Consider the following 24,361-nt stretch of genomic DNA (forward strand, 5'->3'; position numbering starts at 1 on the left):
GCTGAACTAAGATTTGCAATATTTGCTGCTTAAAGTGTGGATAATGCATCACCATTGAAACCAAGAGCCAACCATGCTCGGGTTTTTAGTTATGTGGGTGGAAATATCCGTGCTTGGAAAATTGGCAAGTGTATTATTTTACAACGAGGATGTAGTCGGAGGATGGAGCGAGCTTCACCCAGTGCTCCCTCTAAAAAATGATGATTGCAAGACAGGGATAATACTATTTTCTTAATAGACTAATACAACACATTTAAAAAAAAAGACTTTAACAATTGTATTTTGATATATGTAAACAAAATCCATGCCCTTAAAAGTGACACATATGCATATATCTGCAGTAAGGACTTGCAGAACTGCTCTTCCCTTTCCATGCCGTTCTTGACAGTCTGCCCACAGAGAGAGGTGTGTTTTTGGGAGGCTTGCTTGTATACTTGTATACTCTGATCTTTTCATTTAAAACCATCATCTAGCTTAGAATTTTTTTTAAATTGGTAAAGTATTGATCTATTTGTAAACATATTTTATTTTTTTTAATTATGAAGGCTCAAAATCAGTAGAGGGCAAAATTCAAATTCCTGATGGCCACCGTACAGAAAAAGTAGCTGAATTTGATGCATTAAAATACATTTTTACATGACTAAAACACATTTGGGGTGCATTTTGATTTCAGATAAAAACGATACCAAGATGCCTTCCAGGATACTGTAAACATCCAGTTCACAGACCATATAAACAAACCGAGTGCACTTGCAAACTGCGCTGTGAACACAAACAAACTCGGTCCGGAAAAAAAGGTTGAAAAGAAACCAAAAAAACTAACTTTAACTTGCAACAAACGAACTCGGTCCCTTGGCTTGCAGATAAGTGTGAACAACAAGCAAAGTGGCATTGTTTCAAACTAAACGAACCAGACTGAGTCCGTCTGAAACAGACCCAGTGTGAAGCCTTCATTAGTCTTGTCATTAATTCATCTTAGCATGTAAAATAATATTTATTTAACCCCTACAAAAATGTACTGCAATATTACTGTAGTTGTTAAACAGCAGATACGGTATTTTACAATACTTCAAATACTGCAGTGCTTTTTTTAAAAGGGAAATCTTACTAGATGTGTTTTGTATGGTGCCATTTATGAATGTATGGAATTTTTACTGCCTATTGCCTATTTTATCCTAAAAATTAGATGCGCCGTCCCAATGCAGGTAATTCTTGTGAAACAATTTTTAATAAAAAATAAATACATTTAATTACTTTAACTGGCACAATACACCATTGTTGTTGTTTTGTTTTGTTTTTTTGGTTTTTTTTACAACATTTTATTAAGATTATGAAGTTATGAAAGTGTTATGATTTTCTGAATTTGAAAATGTAAAAAAAAAAAGGATGTTCTAAAATATACATAAATACATCTATTAACACAACTCTTGGACATATCACAATAAAGTTAAAGACTATGCTGTTGATACTTATCTTCAAACATTCATGTACTTTGCTTCTACAGGTGTATTTGCTTTTGGACTGTTCGCTACTGACATATTTGTGAATGCTGGCCAAGTTGTAACTGGGAATTTGGCTCCATACTTTTTAATTGTTTGTAAGCCAAATTACACCGGAACAGAATGCCGCTTCAATCACCAGTTCATCTCCAATGGAAACATCTGCACGGGTAACCAAGGGGTGGTTGAAAAGGCCAGAAGATCGTTCCCTTCAAAAGATGCATCTTTAAGTGTTTACTCTGCAGTATATGTGACAGTAAGAATGCTTTGTTACTCATATATTGTATATATTGTAATATTTATATTTTATAGCTTTAATTTAATATATTGTTTGCATTTAGCAACGTTCTATGTATGAAAACATGTAGTCCCGGAAAAATGGTCGAATCAAATAAAAGAAAACCTGGAAAGATGGACGGACTTATGTGACAGGACCTTATATTGCTGATTGAGAACTAGGTTAAGCCATCAGTGAAAATCGTAGGTAATGGCAATGCCTTAGGCTAACTTGACTACAAACAAAAACACTGGAGCATTATAATTCTGATGTGGTAAGTGACCCCGTTAAATGTGTTTGTTCATTTCAGATGTACATCACAAGCACTATAAAAACAAAAAGCAGTCGGCTGGCCAAACCGGTCCTTTGTCTTGGAACCCTCTGTGCTGCATTCCTGACAGGACTCAACAGGGTATCTGAATATCGAAATCACTGTTCCGATGTGATAGCCGGATTCATTTTGGGAAGTGCAGTGGCTTTGTTCTTGGTAAGCACAGGTTTCAAATTATCTAATTGATGATTAAGCACCAAGAAAACTATTTGCAGAGCATGGAAGGATATTAGCTATTACTCCTGAACACTTTATTATTTGATAGACAGGATGAAAACACACTTTTCATATAGCACACAATATCATACATACATTATGTAGGTGTAGGTATTGCAGTTAATGTATAGATTTTTCATTTGCCATTATTAAATGAAAGTAATTGGAGGTTATAAAGTAAGTGAGACATACAGACGGCAGTTGGATAAACAGACAGACAGAATGCTAAAGAAGGTCCTTAAGCCACAAATGATGAAGTATGACCAAGTAATTTACTGAAACGTGTATGGTCAAGTGAAATTACAAATGTTCATTCCTTGTGAGTGATGTTCACATAGTTTTACTTTTTTAATTATGTCTTAATCCTAAAATTCTAGGCGATGCTAAACTAAGCCTTCCTTATTTCAGCAACAAATATCACATAATGACATAATGTTGCAACTCCGTAGCTTTAAAATGAGAACATTTGAGAATGGTAAACATAAACAACAGTTTAGGGTTCCAAGAAATACATTAACCGAAATAGGCTTTTCACTGCTTGTTTAGATGTACAGTGGCTGTTTAGACAAGGCTGTTTGTTTGCAGGGAATCTGTGTGGTTCACAACTTTAAAGGAGTCCATGGAAGCCCCACAAAACAGAAAGCAGAGGACTACCGTGGGCTGCCACTGATGACATTCCCTCGGGTGGAGAGCCCCCTGGAAACACTGAGTGCACAGGTATCACATGAAATCCCCCCCACGACTACTAAGGCAGTCCTGTTGCATTCGTGTGTTTTTGCTTCCTCTCTGTAATAAGAGCCTAGTGTTCACCTTGGTAATAAGATACCAATGTCCATACACTGGTTTCTGTTTGCTCAGGACACTTTTGTTTAAAATATTTCCCAAAAAACTGTGGTTTTGGAGAGCATGATTGTAACTGAATTTATTTCATTTTCAAAACCCTACTGTGGCAGTGTGGCAGAGTGAAAGCCCTGCCGGTGCATGTGTGTGTGGGGGGGGGACGGGGACTATTGGGTGGTAGGGAGGTGGTTAAATTCCATGAACTGAATAAATGATGCTCCAGCCACAGGTGTATAAAAAGGGTGATCACGGGTGCTAGTTTAGAATAGTGATGGTGAAGGAACGATGCAGTACTGTGTGTTTGTTTTGTTGTTTTTAGTGTTATAAATAAATGCTCATGAGTGCTTAAACTACTGCATTCAGATCTCTGAGTCTCCTGTCCAACGCTACCTGGTCACAGCTTCTCTTAACTATGTTTCGATCTCTGAATGCAGTTTAGAGAATGAAAATCTCCACATTCTATAATACTGTTATGATGCTCATCATGGTTACTAAGACACAAGTTATTTACCACATCAGTAAAGGTTAAAGCTTTCATACCGTAATTTCTAGCTTAATTTTATCGTACAATACTAATACTAATACTGTGTGAGTTTATTAAAAATAATGAATAATATGTATCTTTTATCAGTTGTGTAGGCTAATATTTTAATGTACTGTATGAAAGGGGCAGAGAAGGAACTGGCTGACTGCTCTGTTTAAATTGCCAAAGTGTAGCCTATGCCGCAGTGGAGCATACAACCTGGGCTGGAGTACTTTTCAGTTTGTTTGTTTTTTTGTAACAATTAACTCTAGTACTGTTGTCTTTTTTAATTTTAATAATAATTTTAATGTTTAAGTATTCAGGTATTAGAAACTAGAATTAGAAATTTCTCAGCATCCATAATCACATGTAGCATAATGACACTTACATACTTTGTCAATTCAGGCTTTATTGTACAACAGCTGTTACACTCTATCCTGGACAACAGTTTAAAAGTGACATTAAACATTTTGTCTTGTAGAACCACTCTGCATCAATGACGGAAGTGACATGACTCGGAGGGCAACATCAAGTTGTTTTTTCTTCACCTCAGCACCTCTAGGCACACAGTTGTTTTGTACTCAGTGTCAAACTGTAAAAAAAAAAAGAACAGTATTATGTTGTACCTAGTTAGAAGCTGATGTTTTTGTACATTTTGTATAAGAAAGTGATGTAGCTTACCTTAATGTTGTCAGCTTTGAACAATTACTCGTCAGGATCTATTCATTCCTTGTTATGTTTTATAAGGTATAATGTTATTTAAATATCAATGTTGTTATGTGGTATTTGTATAAGAGAATACTTTTTTCTGTTTTCTGTAAAACTTTGGCAAAAGTCACCTTTTGTAGCTTTTTGTTCTCTCTCTACAATATCGAATACTCTGCCTGCAAGTTTTACAGGAATGGTTTAGTATTCATATATTTTTTTTTAAGAAAGCCACATCACTTTGACACATTACTGGCCTTTTTTTTTACTTGCCCTTTATTCAGCATGAGAGTAAACCAACGTGTTTCAATAGCCAAGCAAAACATGTTTGTATAATGTTTTATTTGAAGTTTTAATCGTTTAATTTGCTCTTAAATGCTGTATATTTTTGCTGATTTTTAATTGTCCTCAGAAATAAATACAGACTGTAGTTACATTTTAAAATGTGTGTTTTTAAAGCTCACTAGATTACAGATTAAACCAAATGCCACTACCTGATTATTTAAATAAGTGTCTTTATGTATGTGTGACAGGCTGGACGAGTGGTCTGACGTCAGGCAGAAGCAGGAAGGTAAACTGATACCAGGCAAGTACTGCAGTTTAAGGTGGCGTTTGCCGTTTTTATTAAGCAAAACAAAAATAAATTAAATATTTTTAACAAAAATAAACTGTGCTCACAGAGCAAAATAAAAGGGTAAACAAAAACAAATCTCGAACACAAAATAAATAAAACACAGGTCAGGCTGGGCAGATTGCCTTCACTGTTCCTATGTTATTTTTAAGTTTCGTTTTAATCCTCTTGCTCACTCTCTCCTTCCAACACCCAACCCCGAGCTGGAGAGCTGCAGGCTTTTTACATTCAGGTGACCATCTCCCGATTAGCCCCAAAATTAATCACTTAATTAATTTGGGAGATGGCCACCTTCTGCACGAGTTTTTCCATTACTCCTGGCAGAGGACGAGCACCAATCTCGCCTCTGCCAGGACACGGTTTAAAAATAAACAAAACAATAACACGGCGGTACGCCGTCACAAATTACAATAAATAAATCATAATAATCAAATACAAAATAACACAGGGGCGGAGGGGGACCCTGTTCTAAAATAAAATAAACAAATCAATGTACAGGGCTGCGCGCCCTGTTACAGTAAGATTAGGAGGTCATATAAAAAGGTCTTGTTTTTTACAATGAAAAAGGAAAACACCAATAACTTGTACAGTGCCTTGCAAAAGTATTCAGACCCCTGACCAATTTTCTCATATTACTGAATTACAAATGGTACATTGAAATTTCGTTCTGTTTGATATTTTATTTTAAAACACTGAAACTCAGAATCAATTATTGGTTTTATGTTGGGAAATATTTTTAAGAAAAATAAAAATGAAATATCTTGCTTGCATAAGTATTCAAACCCTGTGCTGTGGAAGCTCCCAGTTTACACCGATGAAAGAAATTGCCCTAAAGAGGACACAATTACCTTACCATTGGCCTCCACCATTAAAGTTGCTGTCACATTTTCTGGATAAAAACCCCACTGTTGAAGGATCATTGGTCAGGCTGTGAATCTGAAGGAAAATGAAGACCAAAGAGCATTCTACAGGAGTTTGAGATAAAGTAATACAAATGCATAGATTAGGGAAAGGGTACAAAATAATATCCAAGTGTTTGGATATCCCAGTGAGCACAGTTGGATCAATAATCAGGAAGTGGAAGCTGCATCACACCACCCAGGCACTGCCAAGAAAAGGCCGTCCCTCAAAACTCAGCGCTCAGACAAGAAGGAGACTTGTGAGAGAAGCCACAGAGAGGCCAACAATCAGCAGGGACTGGGCATCTTGTTAAAATTGAAGGAAGAATGGATGGAGCAAAATACAGGGAAATACTGCAAGAGAACCTGCTTCAGTCCGCTAAAAAACTGAAGCTTGGGAGGAAATTCACCTTTCAGCAGGACAATGATCCCAAGCACAAGGCCAAAGCAACATTGGAGTGGCTTGAGAACAAAAAGGTGAATGTCCTACAGTGGTCCAGTCAAAGTCCTGATCTCAATTCCATTGAGAATCTGTGGCACTATTTGAAAATTGTGGTCCACAAGCGTCGTCCAACCAACCTGAACAACCTGGAGCAAATCTGCCAAGAAGAATGGGTCAAAATCACTCCAACACTGTGTGCAAATATAGATAAAAGAGCACTGTTAGGATTATGTAGTGAATTTAATTTTTTTTTTTCATGTGACCTATGATTTTGCTTTGAACTGTTTTAAATGTATTTATTACATCAGGTACAGGAATGGTTAGAATGTGATTCGGAGTCTGATTCTAGTTTTCATGTATATAGCATTATCAGAATGAAGTGCACTAGAAATTAGAAGTTCCAGTAAATTTGAGGAGCTGAAACATATTTCAAATGAAATTAAATGTTCCAATGACAAACCTTAGTACCCTATTCACACTACTCATGAAGAATGCATGATCAGCATGCATTAAAACCATGTTATTGCTGTTCACTTCATTCACAATTACATTTTCAAAATGAGATGATCACACATTATTTAGGTATTGTGAACTGAGTACAAGTAGGCTCAAAACAAACACAAACGATGAGTGATAAATTTAAAACTCATTATCTGAAAAATAAACAGCACACAGAACTTTTCAGAATGGTTGCAAATATAATTCTGTAAAAGGTAAAAAGTAAAACAAAAACAAAACAAAAAAAACACCTGTTAAAATATAATTTGAAGCTACTTACCACACTGACTTACCTGGTTGCTTTCAGAGAGCTTACATTATATTGATTATTTGTTTGAACAGTTTTGTCAAATGAACAGGTGCAATTAAAGAAAAAACACTTTGAAACAAACATGTCAGTGGCATTCTTTACTAATGCCCTATGCACATGTTGTGTAATCGATATGCTTAAAATCAATATTACTTAAGATAACTGTGATAGTTCCTACCTATACATTGCCTTTTTACATTAAATTATTGAATCCCCTAGTCAGTGATCGATTCTTGCAACTTATCTTTCTTAACTTCAAGAAATCACTTTGACATTATCTTGGAAGGATTGTATTCATGAATTGGAGGCTCCACATGTGTTTCTGCACACATGATTAGTTGTTCTCGGCTTCAGACATGTTACAGTTGATACTGCACACATCATAAATAGGATGCGAATTTGATGGTTTTGCTATTTGGTTCTCCAGAGTGCCTGATGCTGTCAATGATAATGTGCTTATATGGACACTAGAGGGCACTGAGTATACGCTCATGGTATTTGGTCTCTTTACATCACCACATCATGAATGTGGAAAGGAATCATCTATTCTTTTTCTCTTTATTGGTTTACCAAAATACATGGTATTCCTAACAAAATTAAGATAATGGTTTTGCAATTAATTTACCAGTACGACTGATTAGTGACATGACCTTTTAATCAATCTTTAAATCCATTGCCAAAACCGATTAAAATACTAAGCATGAGCATTGCAGCTCTTTTCTTCCAAACCTTAGTGAAGCAAGAAAATAACAGTAGCAAGTTGTGTGGACAAGGCATTTACTTTGCAATACAAGGAAATTAGTTGCTTTCATTGTTACAGACAGCTGGGCAAATTATACTGAACAGCTTTTCTTCAGAAAAGGTAGACGAAGCATATGGCAATATAAATTTAAAGAAGTCACAAATTAAACAAAATCTTAAATTATACCAACATGACCTTCAAAAGTAGACATTTAAGTGTACATAGCCAAAAACAACATTATGTTAACAAGGGAGAGGCTTGCTATATATCGACTTACATATTACGGGTCCCTGGAAAAAAGGACTGCTAAAAACATTCTTAACATGACATTAAACTGTCTTAAGTGGGCTAAACATGTGCCCAAAACAACATTGTGTTTGAAAGGGGCGACTACTGAAGTACTCGATTTCAACCCCTGAGTATGTGACTCTGCTGATGCTATTTAAAATACTGTACTCCAGGCCTGCAAAATGCCTTTAGCAATACAAAGCAGTGCTAGACTGGTTTGACTTTGAAATCTTTTTTTTGTTGTTGTTTTAGTTTTCTTCAAGCCTCTAACAGTTACACAAAAAGTCACAAATAAAAGTGTTAATGGCTAAAAATCACTTCTAAAACTTCCAAATGTCCAAAACATTTGTCTTTAGCAGGTATCAATCCTGTAAAGATGGCTTTTGACAACTGAGGGGGTTGAAGCCAATGTATGCTTTTTGAAAAAAAAATGGTGACATTTTTATTTAGCTTGAAATATTAACATAGCTTCCTGCAAAAGTACAATAGACACTAGAGATGTCATTTTTTTCACAGCTCATGGTATTTTACTTAAGTGCTTTTTGTATGGTCTTAGCATGATTCACTGGACATGATCAAGGGCTGCGTGAAGGAAGAGACCTCGTGAGCTGATAATAGAAGATATGTACTTATAACTTAGAGAAGAGTAAGGAGATTCACCTTGGCTCCCGGAGAGCTGCCCTCACGGAGGTGAGACCAAACTGTTCTGTCTCCAAGGCTGGGAAGCAACCGATACTTCCCCAAGGGGGATCTAGCAGAGAGAAATGGGAAGATGACAGCCATAGATAAATTTGGCCAGGGGTCCCCCTTGAGTCGCGGAGAAGCTCCCTCGTGGAGGACGAAGCCAGCGGCGGCTGGGCTTCTAAGGTTGGGAAGAGTTTCACTTACACCCAAGAGGGAGACTGTTGCAGAGGAGGAGCCCAGCTACAGAGGTGGAGCAGCCAAATAGAAGAGAAAAGCGCAATGGGGGAGGATGGTGGAATACAAAAAACGCAAGACAGAGCAAACTCAAGGCTTGGGGTTTAAATAGGGGATGAGCAGATGTTATTGGAAGGAAGGAAGTAGGGGGAGGAGCCCTCACTCATGCCCCTGAATAACACAAGTTTATAAAAATAGGCATCATTGTAAGTGCTTTTGATATCTGTGGGTTGTGCTCCATTTTATCAGACATTTAAATAGCATGCATATTTTGGGCACTGATTTACCCCTGATAAAATCCATATCGTAACAATTAAACCATATTATAATTTTTAAAAAAACTGACTCTGAAATCATGGTGCAATTACAACTGGAAATGTATCGTCAGAATCATACAACCCAATAAAACAACAACAGTGCCTTTCATTATGAAAAGACAGCCAAGCGCATCAGTATCCTAGCAATTCTTGATTAACAACTGGACCACATCTTTAAATCCAACTTTAACAATTGACTTAAAAAACATTTCTGTTGATGATGGAGGCATGGTTACTGATATTTCACCTCCTCAGGCGTCCTTTTTGTGGGTGGTGGTGCCGACATTCACTTACGTACTGCAATGTACGCATACATACTGGAGTAAACAAAATGCGGATCGTAGCTTGAAGCTTTCAACTGTATAGTCATCAAAGCTGCATTTCCAATACCACCCACTATGTTTTTTAATAGTCTGTGATTAAAACAAAAAGACGTGTGTTAGAAACTTGAGAACAGAAGACCTTTGTGTTGGGCTGAATTCAACCATTGTTTTGACAGCTCCTTAAAAGTGCATTTCTTATTCGTGTGCAAATCTAGGATTCTGTGATCTTATTTATCCGCTGGCATTCCTCCAGTTCATTTTTCCTGTTCATGGCCAGCTGGAGCTCTTGTTTAATGAGCTGGATCTGTTTCTCCAGTTCTGTCAGCTCCTGAATCACTGAGTTCCTTGCCATGCTCAAGGAGTCTGTTTTACCGTTTGAGGTGGCTGAAGCAGGGATCTCTCTCCTCACCTGAGGGAGAGGGATGTCTTTATATTGTTTCAATTCTAAGTCATTGTGCCTGTTTTCCCGAAACGGAAACTTCCTTCTGTTGAAGTTTGTGTTCCCTGCGGTATTCCACACAACTTGTTGGTTATTTCCGACATTGCACCTTTAAAACAGATCAAGAAATACAATTGGACAAATAAAATGGACTGGTGTTATTTCTTCTGGAGACAGGCTCAGAATTTAGGCAACATTTGTGCTGATGCCAGTTGTGCTGGTGCCAATTGTTGTCTTGCAGCCTTTTTTTTTTTTTTTTAATAATTTAGCCGTCCCCAATTTTTTACCCCGGTTTTCTCCCCAATTTAGTATGCCCAATTATCATCTGTATACTTGGCTCACCGCTCGTAAACCCCCCCCCCCCCCCCGCCAACTCAGGAAACGGCGGCTGGAGCACGCGTCCTACGAAACATGCCAAGCCATCATTTTCGCACTGCGGAAAACCTATACCAGACAATGGTATATGACCAGTTGTTGACCTATCTGCAAGGTTTTCACTATGAAAAAAAAAAACCTGAAAGCTACCCAGGAGTGATCAAAGAAACCAAGCAAAAACAGCTCTTTAAGCTCCATCATAGTCAAAAGTGGTTGTGGTTAATGAGGGGTTTGTTTCTCTAAAACAGCACGACCTGTGCCTTCAAGATTAATCTTTCAATTAGGGTGCAACCACTTCCAGTAAATCCAAAAGTATGTTTCCTAAATAACTCATGAGAATCCAATTGACATACATACAGTAGTAATGTTGGGTTACACTTTTGGGATACTTTGGACATTTGTTTTCTAATCTTTGATTCACATGTATTATCAAAAGTCAACTGTAAATTGTGCTTTCTGCAACTTCTGAAATGATGGATTCTGTAGTGTCATCCTGAAAACAAACTCTACCTTTTTTCCAACTTTGTCACCTTCTGCTGGAACCTGTCCTCATTAAAAGATGAGTTTAGTGCACGATGTAATCTCTGCAGAAAAAAACAAACATATACAGTGTATATAGTGTGCCATATTCTTTCTGTTGAGACTACCAATTGAGGTAATCTATATTGGGAAATCAATGTAGTTTGCTAATATTTAGAATATTTAAAGTAATACAATGGTCACAATATAGTCAATTAATGTTTATTTTAGAGTCTACCTTAAATGTTTTTTAGTTACCTACTTATTTACTAAACACTTTTATACAATTGGGATAATCTACTTCAAGTACATACCTGACTTGTATGAAGCCAATACGTTAACTTGGATTTTTTTTTAATTCTTGGGATCACCAGCCTGTAGACAATGTGCTCTCCTAATGTTGTAAGAAGGGACAATGCAACTCCAACGCACAACATTACAAAAAGCCCTAAGAAATGCTTGATTCCCATCTGTAAAGTCTGAAAAAAAGAAAATGTTTGCATCATCATTGTCATGAACACCCTTGACTTGTAGATTGTTAAGTTCTTAATGTGCAATCACACTATAGTAGGAAAAAATCACAGTTTCCATTACAGTTGGAATGCAGTTGCTGGCGATCAGGATGGAAGATTTCAAAGCCATCCGACATTGCACAATACCAAACAAATAATAAAATAATTTCCTGCAAGCAAATACTGCAGACTAGGTGAACCCATAAGAGATTGGGACATAGCCCAATTGTCAACCAACCAGCATGGTAGTCTTGGGATAATAGACCCTAATGGCAAAGGGAAACACGACTTAAGGGCATTCTAACAACCTTTTTAAAAGTTACCCATAGTAAAGGCCTAGCAAAGCGTAAAAACGAAGTGTAGTGAAAGCAAGGTAAAGCATAAGTAAGCATGTGCACATTCAACATGCTAAACTTGTATAAAGGCAGATCTGGAGCTTGGGTTGATTTGATCAACCTATAGACTGAAGGGAAAAGCCACAGCTGCGTTTATTTAAAGAATGGTTGCAGTGTTCACAGTTCTTTTTATGGCACAAGACAATTCACCTCAATTGCATCCACAACTTGTTTTTAGGGGTAATCCCGGTGTCACAGGAAATTGGTAGGCTGTAGAAAAAGTAGATATCACATTGACTGCGCATGCGCACATTTCTGAATTTAAAAGACAGGGTTCGTTGGGAGATTGCAGAACCAAAACACCATTAGGTAGTTTTCAAAAACAAAAACAGAGGTATAGACAGTGATTTTATATAAAATGTGATTTTTGTCATCTCATCCAACTAGGCAAGATATTTCATGTTTTTTTTTTATCTTCTGTAGATCGATCAGTCAAAATTTGCTTTTTTCATTCTTTAACCCAAATATAAAGCAAACTGCAGTTTATAATTACAATGACTTATTTGAATATTTATTATATTGTGTTTTAATAAATAATATATATAAATACATACACACACCTGTGCAAAAGTCTTACATGTTTTTCTACTCTGATGCATTATGAGCATTAGCAATTTACTCAAAGCCTCCACTAGTGTTTTCTACTATTATAACAACCTTGACTTGCATAAAGAACGAAAAACACTGAGTGAAATAGCTCGCATCATTCAATTTTCAAGGTGTGGCATCCAAAGCATAATCAACAAGTACAGAGAAACATCATCTGTAATTGACAAACCCAGGACTGGAAGACCTAAAAAGCTGTCCAACAAGGATGAGCAATACTTGAAGAAAATATCCTAAAGGAATAGAAAGAAGACAAGCGTTGAATTGGTAACAGAACTGGCAGAAGGCACAGGTGTCATTGTCCATCAAATCAACAGTATGAAGGTCACCCTTGAAATCAGGACTTAAAGGATGTTTTGCAGTAAGAATACCTCTGTTAAGAAAGGGGAACAAGTCTAAAAGGCTAAAATATGCACAAGAACACAGAAATTGGACTATGGAACAATGGTCAAAGGTGCTTTGGACAACGACACCTGTGCCTTCTGCCAGTTCTGTTGTCAACGCTTGTCTGCTTTCTTTTTAGAGTTTTGAATTGATTTGAATACTTTTGCTTTTTTTCACTACTTTAATGAACAATTGATGTCCAATTCAGACTCATATAATATCTCATATACACTTCGGTTTCCCAAAAGTTCAACATTTACTTACATAAATTTCCTCAGTTGTGTTTATTGTGATAAATTCCAATATGTTTACCGGTTTTCTTTTTTTTCCCAAAATTCTAGCGGTGTATGGATATCTACCAGTGATTTGCCCCTTTTTGAAAAGAAGTTGGTCATATGCTGTAATATCAACATCTCCATGTGACCCCTTTTGATCAATCAGGATAGAGTATTTAAAATACCCATTTTATAAAATAATTAAAATAATTCCCAGCCAACTGTATTGTGAAGGATTTCCACAAGTATGAAGGACCTCCCATGTCCAGGCCAGTGAATACATAACACAGTGCACATAGAGAAAACCATACCTAGTACTCCAAAGTTGTAGGGATATACAGTTTTTAGCATGCATAACACACCTAAACCAATGTATTTTTACACTTCTACTTTTGAGAAATCTCCAAATACTTGCTAATACAGCCCTCTTGAATTGTACTGAATATACTTCATGGAGATCAGAATCTACCACTGCTGTTTAACCCACAAAGGACAAGCCTATGATATCATTCACAAAATAGCACTTGTTTGATACACTCCCACACTTATTATTTATTATGGGTGGCACTTATTTGGTATTGGAAATATAAATTAGTGTGTGTAATGTTGTTTTACCCCCTTATAGGTGTAATTGTTTTGTTTTTTAGCTTACAGCAACAAGTGACTTTGTCAAAGATGGCATCTGGAAGTAATCAAATTTAGGATACACACAACTCCAAAAAAACAGATACAGTTTGAAATACCTATCACTGTAAAATGTGCGTGTGTGTGTGTGTGTACTAGAACCTATAAAATGAATAAAAAGAAAAATCAGCTTACTTGCAACTAGGATGATACAATTAACTTGTAGTGCTGCCGTGATAGGAAAGCGCCGATGAGCAAATTTGCAATTTCCAGTCTTTTTTTACATCTGGGTTAGGGCAGCTACACAGGTGCTCCCGGTTTCACTCCATCAAATTAAGCAATGGACCAATTTGCTAGAGATTGGCGGTTGCTGGATTAATGGGTAAGGGAGCCTGGAGCTGTGTTAGCTGGGAGGGGGTTAGATTCTCGTGGGGAGTGAGAGAGAGAAGGGAGAGAACCCAGCCATTTAATTAATGATTAAACTTTGGTGTTTTTTGTAACCAGGACTGCTAGCCAAGGGGCCCGTGTGACCAGAACTGAAGAAGGGCCATTTTTTATCTTGCATGACCCGTCTGACTGATTGGAAATTAATAGTGCCAGGCTATCTCTCACCCGAAGCCACAAAACCCGGTATTTTTGTAAATATTGTAAATAGTTCAATATAAATAGAACCCAGTGTTTTTTGCAAATACGAACTAGCACGAAATAAAACTTAATGCAACATATAAAACGAAATAAAACTGCAAATATGAAATAAAAACTCATTATAAAGCAAACATACAACGACACTTTTTAAATTGGGAGATCTATACAAAAAATACTTTAAATAAATACTTGCAATCATAGTTCAGTCATTATTATAGACTAGCACTTGTGCAGATGTATAATTTGGAGCGAGTCGTTTGAGAATTTAAATTGTGATGGAAGATAAGAGGCGTTCGTTTGTTTTGTTCATTTACAATAAACATGCTATGTCCATTCTCTTCCTGGTCTGACATCACCACACGAGCCAGCTTGTCACACCTCCCCACTCTCTGTGGGAAGAGGTATCTCCTTCCCTCTGTAATAATTAGATATTATTACAGGTGAATCTGAGAATCCCAAAACGTTTTAGTTTTGTTCTTTGAACTGTGCGTATCTTGGAATTCCCCTTTTCTCTGATATGTTTGGCTTAGAGTTAACAGCATATAAATTGGTTTGGGGAGTATTGCTTAAAAGACATTTCAGATTGCCCTTGGTCTTATTCTACCCTGCAACCATTTTCTGCAACAAATGTTTGTGTGTGTGTGTGTGTAATGATGTATCACACATGTAAACAAATCACAGTGTATAGTCCGAGGACAAATGAGTGCTTGGTGATTGGTTGTCTTAGAGGTGGTGTTGAAAACTGGAGCCGCTTTATCTAAAACATGGGATCATGCTTTGACAAACATTGGATTTGTAAGAAACTTCTTGGATATTCTTTTCAACTATAAAGTTCAGCGTCATGAATATTAAGTGTTGCAGTCACTGTGTAAATTATCATATGGAAACCAGTAACTTTATTGGACAATACAGTTACCTTTGAGACCCCACCCATGGGGTATAAAAAGTAAGGACCCTCCATTAACAAAGTGGAGTGCGCTGATGTCAAGCCTTAAAGTGGACAGGTAAAACTGGACTGGAACCAAGAAAACTTTCTCTGCTTTTTGAGTTTCATCACTTCTGTCCTGTCTTAGAGCACCTGTTGCTTTGTGTTCAAACCACTATCCTGTGACCTTGAATACAATAACAATCTCACAGACTCCTTCTGGTGATTGCAGTTGGAAAAAGCAAAGATGCAGAGATGCACTGACAAGCTCACCACTCCTCCTTGCTCCACTGTTAAATGACTGTCACAAGAATGGCTGAGTGGGTGACGTCAGACCAGAAGACAGGAACACAAACGACAGAGATGTGGAGTTTGGTTTAAGCTGAGCGCGTGATTGCGCTCAGCATTTAATAAACAGAAAATAAAAGGTTTTAAACACAACCAAAAACACAGGACACGGCACTTGCGCCAAAATAAACAGGTAAACAAAACGGACTAGACAGTAAACAGACAGTGCACAGACAGACAAACGAAACACGGTGAGTGAGACAGTTATTTACGTTCTTACTTTCTTACTATTTACTTTCTCCTTCTCCACACTCGTTCTCCACTCACCGAACACCAACCCTGAGTGCCAGAAATGTGCGTCTATATATACTATTGTGCTGGGATTCAATTACTAATTAATTATTCACTTGAATCCCAGCACGTGAATTAATTCTGTGCAACCCTGTGCTCACATATTACATTTAACCAGCACGTGAAGTGATTTGTGCTCTCCTCGTGCCTAAATACAAATCTACACTTTAAATATACGTGAAACACAGACCCGTTTATATCCCGTGTACCAATCTATACACCAACATTAACACACACACGCACGCAACATACCACACAGATCACACAAATGCACACAGGGGCGGGGCACTTTGCCACATATACCCCCCCTTGTGCGCAGCACACATGGCCTCAACGGCCACCTCCCCCCTTAAAAACCCAGCAGTCCAGAACAAAGTCTCGGGCTGGGAAGGGAGGCTTCAGTGGGCCCTTGGCTGGCAATGCTGTCAGCACCCCTGCCGGTAGTGGCACGGCTGACAACATGCTGGTCCTGTCCTGCAGCGAAAAAGCTGCGGGGGCAGGTGGTCCCCCGACCTCCCCCTTCTTCGTAGCCGGCAGCTCCCTCCTGTGGGGCTCCGGCCACAAGAACTCCTGCAGCGAAACTGCTGCTGGGGAAAGTGGTCTCCAGACCTCCTCCCCCTTCTTCGTGGCCGGCAGCTCCCCTTTCTGGGGCTCCGGCCACCGTACTCCCTGCGGAGGTACGGGCAGCAGAGGCAGCTCCTGCTCCTCTGCTCCGGGCGGAGGCAGAGGCAGCTCCAGCTCCTCTGCTCCTGGCGGTGGTGGAGGCAGAGGTAGCTCCAGCTCCTCTGCTCCTGGCGGTGGTGGAGGCAGAGGCAGCTCCAGCTCCTCTGCTCCTGGCGGTGGTGGAGGCAGAGGCAGCTCCAGCTCCTCTGCTCCTGGTGGTGGTGGAGGCAGAGGCAGCTCCAGCTCCTCTGCTCCTGGTGGTGGTGGAGGCAGAGGCAGCTCCAGCTCCTCTGCTCCTGGCGGTGGTGGAGGCAGAGGCAGCTCCAGCTCCTCTGCTCCTGGTGGTGGTGGAGGCAGAGGCAGCTCCTGCTCCTCTGCTCCTGGAGGTGGTGGAGGCAGAGGCAGCTCCTGCTCCTCTGCTCCTGGAGGTGGTGGAGGCAGAGGCAGCTCCTGCTCCTCTGCTCCTGGAGGTGGTGGAGGCAGAGGCAGCTCCAGCTCCTCTGCTCCTGGAGATGGTGGAGGCGCTGCCGGCTCCTCCGACAGCGGGGGTAGGGCTGGTGGCGCTGCCGGCTCCTCCGACAGCGGGGGTAGGGCTGGTGGCGGGCGTCTCCGCTGGGCTCCCTTCAGCAGCAAAAACAGCGGCTGCTGTGGAGCCTGAGCTTCACGCCCTTGTCCCTCCCAAAAAAAAATAGGGGTTTGGGCCTTCAGCTCCTCCCCTCCGGACACAGGACGCACCGACTCCTCCCTCTCGGGCCGTGGACGCACCGACTCCTCCCTCTCGGGCCGTGGACGCACCGACTCCTCCCTCTCGGGCCGTGGACGCACCGACTCCTCCCTCTTGGGACGTGGACGCACCGACTCCTCCCTCTTGGGACGTGGACGCTCGGGCTCCTCCCACTCGGGCGGTGGACGCTCGGGCTCCTCCCACTCGGGCGGTGGACGTTCGGGCTCCTCCCACTCGGGCTGTGGACGTTCGGGCTCCTCCCACTCGGGCTGTGGACGTTCGGGCTCCTCCCACTCGGGCTGTGGACGTTCGGGCTCCTCCCACTCGGGCTGTGGACGTTCGGGCTCCTCCCACTCGGGCTGTGGACGTTCGGGCTCCTCCCACTCAGGCGCAGGACGTTCGGGCTCCTCCCACTCAGGCGCAGGACGTTCGGGCTCCTCCCACTCAGGCGCAGGACGTTCGGGCTCCTCCTCCCCTGGCTCCTGCTCTGGGCAGTCCTCGTCCTCATGCCCATATGCAATGCACATGGTGCACCACCTTGGCTCCCTCTGCTTCCTCCTCATTTTTCCCCCTCTCTGCCTCCTTCTGCTCACCTTCCTCCTTTGGGCTGGTTCCTCCTCCTCTTCCTGGAAGGGGCAGACAGCCACCGTGTGCCCATACACCCCGCAGGCAAGGCACCAACCTTGGTCCTCCAACCTGCCGAGGAGATCCTCCAGCTCACTGCAGCCGTCTCTCCAGTTCCAGCCTTCCATTTTTTTTTTTTTTTTTTTTTTTTTAATTTACTTTTCCACAAAAAAAAACAACTGCGGTTCCCGCTCTGGCCTGAGCCCTGGAGGCGCTGTTGTCCCGGTTCTGACACCACGTGTCACAAGAATGGCTGAGTGGGTGACGTCAGACCAGAAGACAGGAACACAAACGACAGAGATGTGGAGTTTGGTTTAAGCTGAGCGCGTGATTGCGCTCAGCATTTAATAAACAGAAAATAAAAGGTTTTAAACACAACCAAAAACACAGGACACGGCACTTGCGCCAAAATAAACAGGTAAACAAAACGGACTAGACAGTAAACAGACAGTGCACAGACAGACAAACGAAACACGGTGAGTGAGACAGTTATTTACGTTCTTACTTTCTTACTATTTACTTTCTCCTTCTCCACACTCGTTCTCCACTCACCGAACACCAACCCTGAGTGCCAGAAATGTGCGTCTATATATACTATTGTGCTGGGATTCAATTACTAATTAATTATTCACTTGAATCCCAGCACGTGAATTAATTCTGTGCAACCCCGTGCTCACATATTACATTTAACCAGCACGTGAAGTGATTTGTGCTCTCCTCGTGCCTAAATACAAATCTACACTTTAAATATACGTGAAACACAGACCCGTTTATATCCCGTGTACCAATCTATACACCAACATTAACACACACACGCACGCAACATACCACACAGATCACACAAATGCACACAGGGGCGGGGCACTTTGCCACAATGACCTAATCATCAACCAACTGCTGAGAAACTGGTTCTTATTATGGACAGGTTCATATAACATTAACATCTTAGAGTACTCCAGTCTATGGTAAATTAATCGATTTCTGATTCATTCATTGATTTAACCCTTTGATTATTTTCTTTGATTGATGCCATTCTGTAACTTTGTGTACTGCAGAACTGAATCACTCCTTTATTCAGCTAACTATTCTGTATTACATAAACTGCTTTACTTTACCAGTGTTCTTATATATTGTTATTGATACACCTTTGTCATTTATTTTAACTTTTAAAGTATTGGGGTTGGATTTCCCAGGTAATTTGAGACTCCCATACTCCTTGGGTCAAATTTAGGGGATGGTCTTAAATAATTTCACGCCCTGAATCTTCATAACAGGCTCCATCCCTTCAAAAATAATAAAAAGAATGTCAATCCAAATAGCGCTGTTATCAAATTTTCAAAGTCAAATTAAAGGGGGGAAATTAACTCCAAATTGCCTATTGTCTCTCTTGCATTGATTCTACAAGCCAACAGGGGCTGCACAATAGTGGTAGCCTAGTCTATTTTTTTTTTTTAAACTTGCAGAATAAAATCATATTTCATTTCAATGATGTACAGTAGGAGGTATTAAGCAAGTTACTGTAAATAAAGCAGTGATCAAACAACATATGTATTATACACACATAGATGCACATTGTAAGATACGAAATTGACAGGAGGCTGTGTGGTCCAGTGGTTAAAGAAAAGGGCTTGTAACCAGGAGGTCCTCAGTTCAAATCCCACCTCAGCCACTGAATCATTGTGTGACCCTAAGCAAGTCACTTAACCTCCTTGTGCTCCGTAGACGTAGTTGTAAGTAACTCCGCAGCTGATGCATAGCTCACACACCCTAGTCTCTGTAAGTCGCCTTGAATAAAGGTGTCTGCTAAATAAACAAATAATAATAATAACATACAGCTGAATAAATTAATCTGCAGGGCTAAATCAATAATTTTAGAAGCAGTACATCTCTTCTACATGCATCCCAGCATCCTCAACACTCTATTCTGCAAGTAATCAGGAGCTGCACATGATAGCCTAAACAGTATATGAAAGACACACCTTTTTTGCTTACTGAATAATATATTTTTTTTTTCAATAATGTACTACAGGAGGGAGTAAGCAGGATACTGTAAAAAATGCAGTTACCAAATACAGTGCTGGAAATGAATATTATACACACTTAGATGCATAGTTTCATGAAAATGACTATTGGCTAAACAAACTAATATTTCTACTTACATCAATAGTTTTAGATGTGACACACCGTTTCTACATCTCCCTAAGCTCTCCTGCAACTCTCAAAAATGTATGCTGCCAGTAAGCAGAAGCTGTGATTGTGTTATGTGAAAATGTTTACATTTTTGTAACCCTTGCAAAGTGGAAAGGGTGAACCCCAAAAATATACCATGTGCACTTTGAAGAAGACTCACTCCTGTTTCCCAAGTCGGACAAGAACGTTCTTGACATCAAAATAAAGGTAAAAGATTAAAGTGTAATCCAGTGTAAGGATATCCCACGATCTTCTAAGAGTTATGATATCTGTTCATTTCAAATATGCTTGAGTCATCTGCGCCCCTTGCTGCTGACAAGGGCAAGGATTAACAATGCTTTTTATCGCTTTGAAATTCTAATGTGTCATTTCAATTCCTGTTGCGCAATCATGCATTTATTATGAAATTATATGGGATGTCTGTGATGGAGTGGTGATTTACTGTTCATTGTGGAAACCTTTTAGACCAGATTGAAAATTTGCAAGATTTATTTTGTATTATTTGTTTACTAGTTATCTCTGAAAAAGAGTTTGATTCTGAGCCGAACATTCCACCTGCCTGACGTCCTCACTCACACAACACACAATGATGCTTAGCTCCACTTGTTCCAGATTGTGTCCGTCCTCCTCCTCCTCCCCTGGATTGGCTCTCTATCTCTAGACTTTTTCTCTGCATAGCAAAATTACTTGTGTAATAACTGTACTCAGGGGGGGAAAAAAATGGCCATACTGATTATGAATACTTGTTTGTATTCAGACTCGGACAAACCCCTAGTGATGTAATGGTTCCAATTGACATTACAAAATAATATAAAATCATGATCACACACACTGTGTACTTTGAAGCACGGAGTAGGATTACGAGAAAACTATCTCTGTGAATTACTATAGTCAGTCTATATATATATATATATATATATACTGTATATATACAATAAAATGTATACAATAAAAAAGTTCTTACCTCTGTCACAGCAAAACTTCTTTTGGCACATGGTACAACTTTATACCACTTGTCATGTAGCATGTCCATGAAGCCATCAGATTTGAACTGACTGATATACTCTGAAATATTTGAGGTTAGCGGAGAGTTCTGTGGAAGGCCAATTCCATATCCTAAGGGGTTGATAAGATGTCCAGTTAGTGCAGAAAACCTTAAACTAAAAGTGAAATACACATTTCTGACGTGACAGTCCAATGTTTAACTTTTCTTCTTAGAAAGGTTGTAGAAATTATCAGGGGGTCGTTGATATACCGGCAGTGGCAAGGAAACACACCCAAAACTTGACTACAATAAACTTCTTCTAAATAATAGTGGACTGTACGATGTATGATATATTAGCTAACCCTGCATTAGCTACCTAGCTTGGTTCCTATTACTATATGTCACATTGCGACTGTATAAAACACAGTAACATGTAAATAAAAAAAATAAATAACTGTCACACAAACAGTCCTGAGTATTGAAATATAGGCCTAAATATAATAATGTTTTTATTATGCTGAAATATAGACCTAGTCACACAAATAAAGTGAAATACTATTATGTTTACTGGGATGTACAGCATGTGGTAGTATGGTATACACTAACTCAATACATTAGTATTTAAAAAAAAATCTGGTAACCAATATTGGCATCCTATAATCTTAAATGGTCTTTTAGATTTCAAAAAAGACAAATAGTCAGAATGCTGCTCGGAGATGTGGTTCATAGCACTCAGCTGTAACCCGTGTAACAGGGCTTAGGCTGGGCGCGAACTGGCGCGAACCAATGACAGTTATTCACTATGCACTGTGCCAAAGGTTTCATTTAAATTTAGTGACAGGGGTCAAAATCTGTAGCGCCAATACACTCTCATTACACTCGCCCGCCTTGAACGATCAGCTATGAGATTGGAGTCACGGCACCAATTATTAAAAGCATGAACCCTAACCGTATGTTTTTCTCTTCAAAAATGTTCTGACATTATGAATTCATGCTGGTGGAGAACTGAACTTGTAGTCTTGCACTGGTGTAGTACAAATAATATTCACTCTAAAATTCCCTCAGACAAATTGGTATTATTAAAAACCCATCACCATGATGTTGTTAGGAGTCTTATCAATTAATTTGCTTCAGTTACTTGAAAAAAAAGTAGCTAAATACATTATCTTATATAAATGGTCAATACATTCCAACATACTGTAGTGAAAGAAGAAAGATTGTGAAACTGCAACTGCATTGCTTTAAAAATGAAAATAATTCACAAAATCCTAACAGAACACAATTTAAAGTGTATATATTCAATTTCTTTAAAAAAAATACCTTCAATAGCAAATGGCTTCCCCACTGTTAGTAGTTTGCAGTCAGCATCTATTGACACCTCATAATCCAAAAGCGCTTTGTCCATGATAAAGGCATCTAGCTTCTGTGGATCATCCCTAAAAGAAATTAGTACACATTAGGATTACAGTACTAAGGGAGGAAAAGCAGTCACGGCAAGTTTAAAAGTATTAGTTTTGTTTCTTAGAATTGTGTTTCTTGTTCTTTCAGATCTTGGCTGAGGACCCACAGGGTTTTGTCCAATTAATTTGGCTTTGCAAGTTATCTCTGGTTTTTGTCCCCTAGGACCTATATTAGAGGCCCCAGAGGTGAATGGTATGCAAGACTAGTCATTGCAAATGAGGCTTCGGTCTCAGTGAGTTTATTCTTGGTTAATGAATAAATAAATAAATAAATCTCAAAATTAAAAAAAGAGTCAGTTAAGGGCTCCCAAAAGTTGAGTGTCTAGACAGTAGAAGAAAGAATATGCTTAGAAAATAAATTTTCCTGCGACGTGATTCATCTTGGTCAGGAAAATGGCTAAGTAACGTAAAGCACACACCTCTTACACACAACAACTCTTAATTGAACTTTTTTTCTAAATACCATCTCCTCTTTCACTTAGAGAGGACTTTGTATTTTAAAATGTCGACACTGCATCATGATAAACTAGCAAAGCAATTTACTCTCTGAGCATTCATTTGAGTCCGATCAGGTGCATTGAGGACTGTAGTTTCTTACGAGCGCTAGCACAATATACGATTGCTGGCACGCAAGTATGTAAAGAAAAAATTATTTACAGTCTTTTAAGTAAAATAAGCTAGCTTGTTTAATATTGAACAACAATGCCATTCAGTCAGTATGTGATTGCAATGTAATACAAAAACACACCAGGGATAAAATTATACAAAGTTGTGTGCTGCTTAATGTTAATTTATAGTTGATGGATTTTCTAAACATTTATTACTAGTAAACTAAATGTATACATTTACACGTTTAAATGTGGCAGCCTTAAAGGGTACATAAGGACCTTTTTATTTTATTGTGTTACATGTTCCCATGTGTTGCTACAACTGTTTACGCAAGGTGTGTGTACTGTTTTAATTTTTTTACATTTTGACCACTTTTTTAAACTTTTAAATTGCATTCCCTGCCTCAAGATGGCTTCCCATGTCCCATCATCCTCCTGCTCACTGGTAAATTCATCTCAGTTACAGATGTGATTTCAAAAGTTTCAATACTTTCAGTCAGCGCTCTAGATAAGGTTTTGGATCTGGGAGTAACTTACCCTCTAATTTTAACACAGAGAGTAAAATGTATTTTCAGGGGGTAAAATGCAACATTACCATGAAGTCATGAGTAATCTCGATAAATACTGTACTGTCTTTACTGGTAATACTGTACTGTCTTTAATGGTAATGGAGTAGGCATTAAAAAGGAGCCTTCCATTATAACTGCAATGTTACTTTGAACTATCGTACAACCACGCGTGTGTTCTACAAGGTTCTTTATCGGCTCAGTGCATGTTTTTCGAAGTATCACACTGACTCTGCAAATTAATTACGTTACTTATATTTTAGCATTAAATTCTTAAATTCATTGAACATGTTAAAACTTCAATGTAAAGCCATACAGATAAATAAAATAAGGAAATGCAGTAATAAGTTATAAAACAGTTTGTTTAATATTATAGGCACCTTTTTTTAGCAGTTGCCTCTGACGATGGTTCCAGGTGGATTTGTAGCTGGACTGGGGTGTTTA

At 39.2% G+C, this 24,361-nt stretch overlaps 2 protein-coding genes across 4 annotated transcripts in view; one reads left to right on the plus strand and one right to left on the minus strand.

Annotated features, from left to right (window-relative positions):
* LOC117420796 (phospholipid phosphatase-related protein type 1) overlaps positions 1-4,296 on the plus strand; it is an 81,740-nt gene extending 77,444 nt beyond the window's left edge. For all 3 annotated transcript variants that reach the window (XM_034918318.2, XM_058993800.1, XM_034034434.3), the window contains 4 exons: positions 1,505-1,755; positions 2,087-2,263; positions 2,909-3,040; positions 4,168-4,296. In XM_034918318.2, coding sequence (XP_034774209.2) covers positions 1,505-1,755; positions 2,087-2,263; positions 2,909-3,040; positions 4,168-4,200 — 593 coding nt within the window. In that variant the 3' untranslated portion in view covers positions 4,201-4,296. The remainder of the gene's footprint in view (positions 1-1,504; positions 1,756-2,086; positions 2,264-2,908; positions 3,041-4,167) is intronic.
* Positions 4,297-7,721: 3,425 nt separating this feature from the next.
* Positions 7,722-24,361, minus strand: part of LOC117970545 (glutamate receptor ionotropic, NMDA 3A-like) — a 34,640-nt gene continuing 18,000 nt past the window's right edge. The window contains exons 5-9 of the mRNA XM_058993810.1: positions 22,604-22,719; positions 21,263-21,414; positions 11,407-11,571; positions 11,084-11,157; positions 7,722-10,307 (exon numbers count right to left, since the gene is read on the minus strand). Coding sequence (XP_058849793.1) covers positions 9,971-10,307; positions 11,084-11,157; positions 11,407-11,571; positions 21,263-21,414; positions 22,604-22,719 — 844 coding nt within the window. The 3' untranslated portion in view covers positions 7,722-9,970. The remainder of the gene's footprint in view (positions 10,308-11,083; positions 11,158-11,406; positions 11,572-21,262; positions 21,415-22,603; positions 22,720-24,361) is intronic.

This window comes from Acipenser ruthenus, chromosome 2 (genome assembly GCF_902713425.1).
Source record: "Acipenser ruthenus chromosome 2, fAciRut3.2 maternal haplotype, whole genome shotgun sequence".
Classification (NCBI taxonomy): Eukaryota; Metazoa; Chordata; class Actinopteri; order Acipenseriformes; family Acipenseridae; genus Acipenser; species Acipenser ruthenus.